The sequence below is a fragment of the Stegostoma tigrinum genome, chromosome 10, assembly GCF_030684315.1.
Source record: "Stegostoma tigrinum isolate sSteTig4 chromosome 10, sSteTig4.hap1, whole genome shotgun sequence".
NCBI lineage: Eukaryota > Metazoa > Chordata > Chondrichthyes > Orectolobiformes > Stegostomatidae > Stegostoma > Stegostoma tigrinum.
Genome location: NC_081363.1, coordinates 82647256 through 82658482, shown reverse-complemented (window position 1 = coordinate 82658482; position 11227 = coordinate 82647256). Strand labels below are relative to the sequence as shown.

The following is an 11227-nucleotide window of genomic DNA, read 5'->3' as shown; positions in this document are numbered from 1 at the left end:
TTAGAGGGGGTAAACTTAAAACTGAAATGAGATGACATTTCTTCAGCCAGAGAGTGGTGGGCTTGTGGAATTCATTGCTGCAGAGTGCAGTGGAGGCTGGGGCGTTGGATGCCTTCAAGGCAGAGATCGACAAATTCTTGATCTCAAAAGGAATCAAGGGCTACGGGGAGAGTGCAGGGAAGTGGAGTTGAAATGCCCATCAGCCATGATTTAAATGGCGGAGTGGACTTGATGGGCCGAATGGCCTTACTTCCACTCCTATGTCTTTGGTCTTATGGTCTTGCCGACTCTTTCTCCCCTTCCCAGAATCTCTGGGGAGGAAGCACGGTCCCCAACTGTGTCAGCCCCACAGAATCAGTGCTGTCAATTTCAGTTATCAACGCATATCAAGCAGCAAGGCCAACTCTGCAGCCTCGCTTTGTGACAGCTTAAAAAAAAGCCTTAATCCCAATATTCACACGATGCTGACAACAATTTGATGAAGCCAAAAAGGAGTTGGCAAACTTTCAAAAATTGTACAAAAACAAAGTTGCTGGAAAAGCTCGGCAGGTCTGGCGGCATCTGTGGAGGAGAAAACAGAGTTAACGTTTCGGGTCCGGTGACCCTTCCTCAGGACACAGAAGTTTCAAAGATTGTACTCCACTTGCTCCCCACCCCTCCCCCCACAGAGCTTTTAGGAATCGTGAAAGTGGGGACGTTAAAAGGGAAAGATCATTAGGTGGCAGTGCTAACAAGGTGACTGATTTGGAACTGTGAATCTCTCCATTTTTCTTCCACATCATTGATCTGGGAACAAGACTACAAATTCATATAACAGCGATGGAAGGAAAGTAAAAAACAGTGACATCTAACACGTTTGAGTTCATTTAATTCTTTCAATATTCCAGGGTTTTAGAGGGTGATAAAGGTTTAGTGAAATTATTACATTATTGAGAGCAAATATCTCCCATTTGCTGTCCTCATTGTGATGAGTAACTACAAAACAGTTTTTAAGGTAAGATCCTCAGATGATCCGATTCTGAAGGATGTTGCAATGTAATAAATCACGGTATCTGATGATGACAGTGCCAAATGAGCATGTTTATTAAGACTGACAAGTCCACCACTAGGTGTTCTGTTTGCGTTGGGCTTTGACAGACTCATGGTTACACCATTCTCTGACTCAGCGTCTGGAACATAAACTGACAAAGAAAGAGTCTGCTTTAGAGTTTCACAGAAATTATGGAAGTTCAACAGGCTTACATTGTATCAAAACACAAATACACAAAACACATGTACGCAGACACGCAAAATACAAGTACATAGACACACAAGTACATATATACAAACACATATGTGTACACAAATACATGGATACATATACACAGACACAAATATGTGTTCACAGGCACAGAAAAGCATGTACAAGGCACAAATACATATAAACAAGCACACAAATGCATGCACACAAACACACAAATACACGTACGCGTTCTCGCAAATACATGTACACAGACACAAAAATGTACACAAGCACATAAATACATGTACACAGGCACACAAAAACATGTACAGAGACACAAATACAAGTACAAACACACACATACATGTCAGAGGCACACAAATAAATGCATAACGTTAAAAAAAAGCATGTACACAGACACACACATCTTTTCTTTATTCAATCACAGAATGAGGGCATCGCTGACTAGGCAACATTTATCGCCCATTCCTAATTGCCCAGAGGGCAGTTAAGAATCAACCACATTGTTGTGGGTCTTGAGTTACAGGCCAGGATGGTAGTTTCCCTCCCTAAAGGACATTAGTGAACCAGATGGGATTTTTCCCTGACAATCAGTAATGGATTCACAGTCATCATTAGATTTTTAACTTCAGATATTTATTGCATGCAAATTCCATCTGCTACAGTGGGATTTGAACCCAGGTCCCCAGACTGTTAGCCGGATCTTGAGATTAACAGTCCAGCAATAATAGCACTAGGCCATTGCCTCCCCAGTCACGCACACAAATACATGTGCACACAGAAATACAAGTGCACAAACATACAAATACGTGTGTACAGGCTCATACATACATATATATAAGACACACAAATACACATACACTGACATGCAAATACATGTGCACAAGCACACAGGGCCGTGCTGACTGTCCCTGATCAATTTGTTCTTTTCTGGATGATTGTAGATCCTGTCCCTTGTGGCCTTTTGCAGCACTTTGCCAGCGGCTGGGGTGGGGCTCGCTGGTCTGTGGTTGCCGGGGTTGTCTCTGCTCCCCTTCTTGGGCGGGGGGGCCGCGTTTGCTGTCCTCCAGTCGTCTGGCGCTCTTCCTGTGGACGGTGGCGAGTTGGGGATCGGTGCCGGGGGCTCGGCGGTCTCCTCCCTGGCTTCCCGGGGGGTCCGTGGGTGGGTCCCGTCCGGCCCGGGGGGCTTGTCTGTCTTCGCCCTCTGGGGGATTTCTGGTGCCTCTTCCTTGTGGGCCTCGGTCCCGCCTGGTCTGGTGGCCTGTGTCTCGATGTTCTCCTCAACAACATTGTCGTTTTCTAGAGTGAATACTGTTGAGAAGTGTTCATGTTGTTGGGGAGGGTGCTGGGGTGCGGGCTGCTGGACTGGGTGGGGTTGGGGTTTGCGTGGGGGAGGTGTTGGAGGTCCTTCGGAGGGTGGGGGTGGGTGGGGGTGGGTGGGTCCCCTGGGCCGGGTGGGATTTGTCCGCGGGTCCTCTGGGGGGCCGGGGGGGGGATTGCTGGGCCTTTGGCCTTGGTCTTTGGCTCGTTGTTTTCTGCAGGGGTGGTGCCGGGTGGCTGGGGGGTGGTGGGTGTGGTTCCCCTGTTCGGGGGAGGAGTAGTGGAGACGGCCCTGGTGGTTGTGGACCGGTGGGCCTTGCCTCAGTTGTTGGTGGGGTGTTGGGAGGGGTTGTGGGGGGTAGGATTTGTGATCATCTGGAGGGGAGTGGATTGGTTGGGGATAGTCAGCACGGTTTTGTGAAGGGAAGGTCGTGCCTCACAAACCTTATTGAGTTCTTTGAGAAGGTGACCAAACAGGTTGATGAGAGTAAACCGGTTGATGTGGTGTATATGGATTTCAGCAAGGCATTCAATAAGGTTCCCCACGATAGGCTATTGTACAAAATGCGGAGGAATGGAATTATGGGAGATATAGCAGAGTGGATCAGAAATTGGCTTGCTGAAAGAAGACAGAGGGTGGTAGTTGATGGGAAATGTTCATCCTGGAGACCAGTTACCAGTGGTGTTCCGCAAGGGTCGGTTTTGGGTCCACTGCTGTTTGTCATTTTTATCAATGACCTGGATGAGGGCGTAGAAGGATGGGTTAGTAACTTTGCAGACGACACTAAGGTCGGTGGAGTTGTGGATAGTGACAGAGGATTCTGTAGGTTGCAGAGAGACATAGATAAGCTGCAGAGCTGGGCTGAGAGGTGGCAAGTGGAGTTTAATGCAGACAAGTGTGAGGTGATGCACTTTGGTAGGGGTAACCAGAAGGCAAAGCACAGGGCTAATGGTAAGATTCTTAGTAGTATAGATGAGCAGAGAGATCTTGGTGTCCATGTACACAGATCCTTGAAAGTTGCCACCAAGGTTGACATGGCTGTTAAGAAGGCATACAGTGTTTTAGCTTTTATTAATAGAGAGATCGAGTTCCGGAACCAAGAGGTTATGGTGAAGCTGTACAAAACTCTGGTGCGGCCGCACTTGGAGTATTGTGTACAGTTCTGGTCACTACATTATAAGAAGGATGTGGAAGCTTTGGAAAAGGTGCAGAGGAGATTTACTAGGATGTTGCCTGGTATGGAGGGAAGGTCTTACGAGGAAAAGCTGAGGGGCTTGAGGCTGTTTTCACTAGAGAGAAGAAGGTTGAGAGGTGACTTAATTGAAACATATAAAATAATCAGAGGGTTAGATAGGGTGGATAGGGAGAGCCTTTTTCCTAGGATGGTGATGGTGAGCACGAGGGGGCATAGCTTTAAATTGAGGGGTGAAAGGTATAGGACAGATGTCAGAGGTAGTTTCTTTACTCAGAGAGTAGTAAGGAAATGGAATGGTTTGCCTGCAACGGTAGTAGATTCACCAACTTTAGGTACATTTAAGTCGTCATTGGAGAAGCATATGGATGTACATGGAATAGTGTAGGTTAGATGGCTTTGAGATTGGTATGACAGGTCGGCACAACATCGAGGGCCGAAGGGCCTGTACTGTGCTGTAATGTTCTATGTACTAAGGTCTGCTCCTACCTCTTACACTCCAGTGAATAACATCCCTGCCTAACCAGCCTTTCTTTATAACTCAAATCTTCCAAATCTGACATCATTCTGGTACATCTCTTCTGAACCCTCTCTAGCTTAGTAATATTCTTACTATAACTGGGTCACCAGAACTGGACACGGTACTCCAGAAGAGGCATCACTGATGTCCTGTACAACCTCGACATTACTTTCCAATTCCTAAATGCAAAGGACTGAGCAAAGAAGACAAGTGTGCTAAATACCTTTTTAACCTCCCTGTCTATATGTGACACAAACTTCAAAGGATTATGTACCTGAACCCCTGGATCCCTCTGCACTACAACACTACCCAATGCCCTACTATTCATTGTATTAAACCTGAGATAACAAGGTGTAGAGATGGATGAACACAGCAGGCCAAGCAGCATCAGAGGAGCAGGAAGGCTACGTTTTGGGCCTAGACCTTTCTTCAGAAATGGGGAAAGGGGAGGGAGATCTGAAATAAACAGGGGGGAGTCGGGCAGAAGATGGATAGAAAAGAAGATAGGTGGAGCGGAGACAGACTGGCCAATGAGGCGGGGATGGAGCCAGTAAAGGTGAGTGTAGGTGGGTAGGTAGGGAGGAGATAGGTCAGTCCAGGGAGGACAGACAGGTCAAGGGGGCGGGATGAGGTTAGCAGGTAGGATATGGGGGTGGGGCTTGAGGTGGGAGGAGCATATAGTTGGGAGGAAGGACAGGTTAGGGAGGCGGGGATGAGCTGGGCTGGTTTTGGAATATGGTAGGGGGAAGGGAGATTTTGAAGCTTCTGAAGAAGCTTCTGAAGAAGGGTCTAAGCCCGAAACATCAGCCTTCCTGTTCCTCTGATGCTACTTGGCCTACTGTGTTCATCCAGCTCTACACCTTGTTATCTCAAGTTCTCCAGCATCTGCAGTTCCTACTATCTCTGATTGTATTACTCCTGCCCATGTTTGTTGTTCCAAAATACAACACCACACATTTATACAAATTGAACTCCAAATTCCATGTTGTATGGCTCTGACTCTATGACTTAGTCAATGCCTCTGTGCTCTCAGTTACCTGGACAACATGTGCACATATGTAAAAGACTTACAGTTTGAAATTGTTATGTATAGTCCCTTTGGGATGAAAACTCCCAAACACCCACACCATTTCCAGCTTTGTAGGTTATTTCTTTCAGAATTTCCCAAACTCTCCATAATGTTACATCAGCGGACTGGCTGCAGAACTTCTAGATTTATTCCCATTCACTCTTTCCAAGGAAACTCATGAGCAATTCGCAGGTCAAATGCACTGGGGACTTTATTTAAATAGGTAAGCATCAATAACCAAAATCACAATTGCAACAACGTAACTCTTCTAAAGATTCTGCATGACCCTAATCAGTATGACAAAATGAATGTATCTGACACAGTTACAGGATCCTGATATTGTTCAATCAAGCTTTAAGCACCAAATCAATTGCAATATATTCAGTGATCTGAAATTGTATTATTTGTTGTATCAACGGCATGGTCAAGAAGCAACTCAGAAATCTCACTTTCCATAATGTTCAACACTCAATTTTAAGAACAGGTCAGAGTTGCGTGAGTGTTGGATTAAAATCTTTCAATAATTTCAGTAATTTACCGATTACAGTGAATGGATATTTGACTGCATTCTTCAGCTGCTCTCTGAATTTAGCCTGGGTCACTGCATAAATACAGGTGTTGGTGCAGGTACTCAAAAGTTGCAGCATGTAACCAGATTGTTCAGTGATATATGCAGGATCATGGGGGCCAGTATAATCATAAATATTCGCAATTCGCCAATAAAGGAAATATACAACATTTGTCATCCATAATAGTATAAAACTGCCTGATATGGTGAAGAGTAAAATGATGGATTTCCTGCGGCTCTCCAGTTCTGGGTCAATGTGATTCTCACTCTTGCCGTGAACCAGTAGCTTCCTGCGGACTCTGTTGACCACTAAAATGTGTCTGACAGTCAGAGCATTGAGCAGTAAAATCAGAATGAATGGGAGGAAAGGAGTTAAAATAATACAGCTGAAGTCAAATGTTACCCAGGCAGTTTCTGTATGAAAACTTTCTGTGACAACTCCTCCCCAAGGTACATTGTCAATTACATATTCAGGCTGATATATAAAATACCAAGGAATGTTTTTCAAGCAGAATAGCGCACTAACGGTTGTAATAACCATGGCTGCACTTTCCTTTGTGCAATACACTGATTGAAATGTCTTGCAGCAAATTGCAACAAAGCGATCAAAGGTGAAAGTGACAGTGAACCAAACAGAAATGTCTGTGGCTGCAGAAAGCAGGACCAGCAAGAGAGAAACAATGGGTGTAATGTTCAAGTAGGTATTTGGGAAATAAAAGGGGATAACTGTAAACAGTATCACATCAATGAAAACAACGAGAAGATCAGCTGCTGCCATGGCCACCAGATAGTGAGTGATACATTTCGAGAGTCCGCACTTTCCTCGTGATAGGATGAGAATGGCTACTGAGTTAACTGGAACAAATGGAAAAAGAAAGAAGGGAGGTATATATGGAAATTTTGAACAATGGATATTAATATCTTATCTTAGAAGTATTGAATAGATTTGGTCCAGTGACACTGGTGAGATAATTCCAACATACTGGTATTCTATAAAATGTTGTTTGCTGACATCAACCCTGAACAGACTCATGAACAAAAACAAAATTGATTGAAAACTCAGCAGGTCTGTCAGCATCTGTGAGGGAAAAATCAGAGTTAGTGTTTCAGGTCTGGTGGCCCTTCCTCAGAACTGAACAGGCAACTCTTACCTTAACTTTGTGCCTCTCGTTTTATACTCCCTTCTCAAAGGAAAAAAAACCCTACCTACTCCATAACATCTTTGCAACATTTAAAATAGGATAACTTGCATTTGTACTGCTGCTTTTGGAACATGATGCCTGATTTGTTTTATCACCAAAAAAGTACTTTAATTAAGTTTTTCCCTAATGTAGAAAATGAAATAACTAACATATGCAAGCTTTCACAGACAGTAACATGGTAACACCTAGATAATCCATCCTTGTGATAGGCATTAAAGAAGAAATATTGACCAGAGGCTTCTTACACATTTTCATAATCATCCTATTTATATCTGAGATTGAAGTCAAAGCCCCAGTTTCACACCCAATCTGAAAAACAACACATAAGATAGCACAACACTCCCTTAGTAATGTACTAACATGACAATCTCATAGCAATGAGGTGTTCATGTGGTACTCACAAAGGTTGTAAATCAAATGTGAGAGAGTTAACAACTGAGGCATGAATGATTTTGAAGGTGATCAGCACTTATCCCCCTATATTCAAGGGATTAAAAGTTAAATCTATGTAACATGGCCTCATAATGTGACACTTCTGATGTCCGTCTGGTGACTCTGTGTGGCACCCACTCCATAGTGAATTCATGATCCCTGAACAATGATGCCCAAAACTGAATGCAATATACAGATGTACTCTGTACAGCTTTAATATAATTTCTACATTTTTGCCTTCCTGTCTATCTTAAGGTAAAGGCAAACATCCCATTAGACTTGTAGGAGTAACTTTTTGAACATATCCATAACTTTAAATCATATCTTATTTAGGTCCTAAAATTCCCTTCTCATTGGCTGTTCCGAGTCTCTTTCCATTACAAAATGCTCGAATCTCTCTTCTTTAGACCTCGAATGGATGGCGATACTGTTTGAGTTGTGTTCTCTCACATCATCAATCTCTCTTTGCAACTTGCTGCTCTAAACTCACTTTGTGTTGGTTGTGAAGTGAGGCAAGTGGCTGTACATTCTTTCATCACTGCAAGCTTCTCAAGGACAATTCAAGATGGTTAATAAATGACAGCTTTTCATTGTAACTCAAATCCCATCAACAAATCCCTGAGAGAGCAACAGCAGTTACATTCTAAATGTTTGAAAGCATACCCATGATTCTGACAATTTGTTGCCCACAATTATTTGAAATCTCCTTCCCAGTCAATAGATTTTCTCCCATTCAATGTTGTTTCATTTTTGTTATCAGTTTCTCTGTTGAATTTTGCCAAATATCTCCTGAAAGTCCATATCAATAATACCTGAGGACACTTTGTCAGGTGACAAATGTGTTATCCACTCTAAAAATTCATATGTACTTATTCGTTACATTTTGCTCTTTACTTATGGGATGATGATGGAATAGTGGTGTTGTTAGTTGGCTCGTAAGCTAAGGCCCCATGCTAATGCTTAGCGGGCATAGATATAGAATCCCTACAGTGTGGAAACAGGCCCTTCAGCCCAACAAGTCCACACTGAACATCAAAGCATGCCACCTAGACCCATTCCCCTATCTACCTCCCTTAACACTGTAGACATTTTAGCATGGCCAATCCACCTACCCTGCACATCTTTGGACTGTGGGAGGAAACCAGAGCACCTGGAGGAAAGCCACACAGACATGGGGAGAATGTGCACACTCCACACAGACAGTCGCCCGAGGCTGGAATCAAACCCGGGTCCCTGGTGCTGTGAGGTAGCAATGCTAAACACTGTGCCACCATGCTGCCCTAAACCCTGCATGGGTTCAGATCCCATGACAACTACTGGTTAAGTTTAACATCTGCTTAAAAAATGAAATTGAAAATAAGAAAGTAATAAGTTCTTGTTTGTTGCTGAATGAAGACATATGCCAGAGAGGACTGAGAATACAAAGCTCACAATCACAGAAAGCAGTTGAAGTAGTTGCAACTGAGGGAAAGGTAGACAAGTAAATGAGAAGGCAATAGATAATGATGATGATATATTTAAATGAGGAAAGATTGAGAGAGGTAGGGAGGGAATTGAGATGAGAATGACCATATGAAAAATGATGTGTAAATTATGTAGGGGAAGAGAAGTGTCTGCCCTTCATATTTCTTAATTTATTGGATAAGTAAAGTATTTACCCTATGAATTACATATAGAAGGCTTAATTTCATCAGGGATTATGAGGGGTCCCATTCAATAATTGTTCTGTTTTCCGCACATAAACTGATGTTTTCCCAGACATGATCAGTCCTGAGGCAGGGTCACCAGACCCAAAGCATTAACTCTGTTTTCTCCTTCACAGATGCTGCCAGACCTGCTGAGCTTTTCCAGCAACTTTGTTATTGTTCTGACAGTACCTGGTCTGGAAATAGAACTACTTAAGCTGATGCAATCTCTTTAGTCATTCAAATGCCTCTTAATTTCAAACCTTTCAGCCCTGTTTTCCTCTATTTCATCGCTTCCTTCAGGTTGCCATTTATTCCAATTCTGCTATTTCCATTTCACCATTTAGTTAGGTTCTGTAACAGTGTACATGGTAGTGCATAATTCACATTTACCTTTCATTTAACCAGCATTTAACAGCGAAATTGAGCAAGGTATTCAAATCACCAGCTTAGTCACAAGAGAAGATGATTAAACAGCTCAAGTTCCATTTGTGAGACGTACACTAAAATATATTTCTTTCCATTAATTTGTAAAGAACCTTACCAAGAATTCCAACAACTGCAAGAACAGGGTAGTAAATGTCTTCAATCTGATGCAGTGTTGTTGGCTCACGCATTTTCTGTGAGATGCATTAGATCCTTGTGATGTTGTAGACAATGAATCTGCCTATTTCCATTCAGAGGAACCTCATATTTATACAGGAGGGAATTCTGCAAAAAGACTTTTCATTAGAAATATTAATTACACTTCATGAAACAAGCAAGTGGAGACAGTCATGCGAAAATTCATCTGTTTACCATGGATTAAAATATTTATATTTTTACACTGTCTATGACATAGACCTGATTTTCCTCAAAGAGACATAATGAAATTGACACAGAGGAAAGGAATGAGAGATGAAGGAGGGGTGACAAAATCTTCATCAAAAAGCTGTGTTTTAAAGAGGATTCATTCCTCTGTTACTTCCATATTCAATGGTTCTGATCCTCCCTCCAGCTACCTCATGATTCTCGATATTTGCTCATTGGAAAATCTACAGTTTGTATGCAACCCCACACAGCGTACCTTATACCTGTCCCCAACGACCACTGGCCTTTTTAAAAATTCATTTACAGGATGAGGATGTCATAGTCTAGGCCAGCATTTATTACTCACCCCTAAATGGCCAGATGGCAGCTTAAGAGTTAACCACATTGCTGTAGGTCTGGAGTTAATTGTAGATTTCCTTCCCGATAGGTCATTAATGAAGCAGGGTTCTTTTTCCCAACAATCAATGGATGGTCTTCATTAAACTCTCAGTTACAGATGTTTGTTGAATTCATTTTCAACTATCTGTCATGGCTGGATTGTAACACAGATCCCCATCTCATTACCTGTGTTTCTGGATCAATAACCTAGCAATAATACTACTAGGCCATCACCTCTCCTCTGGTTGCCCTATGACTCCTATTTAAAATGATCATCATTTTGTTTAACTCACTCAGAGACTGTAAGAACTGCCAATGCTGGAGTCAGGGATAACACAGTGTGGAGCTGGAGGAACACGGCAGGGAGGGCAGCATCAGAGGAGTAGGAAAGTTGACATTTTGGGTCGCAACCCTTCTTCAGAAATGGGGGAGGAGGAAGGGAGCTCAGAAATAAATACGGAGAGGAAGAGTGGGGCTGGGGAAGGTAGGTGGAATGGTGATAGGTGAGTGCAGGTAGGCAATGTTAGGGATTGGCCAGTGAGGTGGGAGGAGCAGTTAGGTGGGAGAGAAGATGGACAGGTTGTGTCAGATCAAGGAGGCAGTAATGAGAGGCAGGGTTGGCCCAGTCTCAGCCCAGGACAACCTGCCAATGGACAGCAATCTCCAGGCTCCAGTCACACAAACAGCCTTTTATCACATTCTAAGTCTTCTACCACTAAGTCAATTTTGGATGCAACTTGCCAAGTTACTCTGGATCCCATTAGCCTTTATGTACTCTTTAGCTGCAACATTACTACTTGGCCAATC

The 11227-nt window shown here is 43.1% G+C and overlaps 1 protein-coding gene across 1 annotated transcript; it reads right to left on the bottom strand.

Moving 5' to 3' along the window:
* Positions 1 to 5667: 5667 nt before the first annotated feature.
* Positions 5668 to 9888, bottom strand: LOC125455275 (probable G-protein coupled receptor 139). Its single transcript, XM_048537001.1, has 2 exons — positions 9777 to 9888; positions 5668 to 6768 (listed from the first exon to the last, which is right to left on the bottom strand). Exons 1-2 carry the CDS (start codon positions 9847 to 9849, stop codon positions 5831 to 5833), a joined length of 1011 nt encoding a protein of 336 aa, XP_048392958.1. The 5' UTR covers positions 9850 to 9888; the 3' UTR covers positions 5668 to 5830.
* Between the last annotated feature and the right edge of the window lie 1339 nt (positions 9889 to 11227).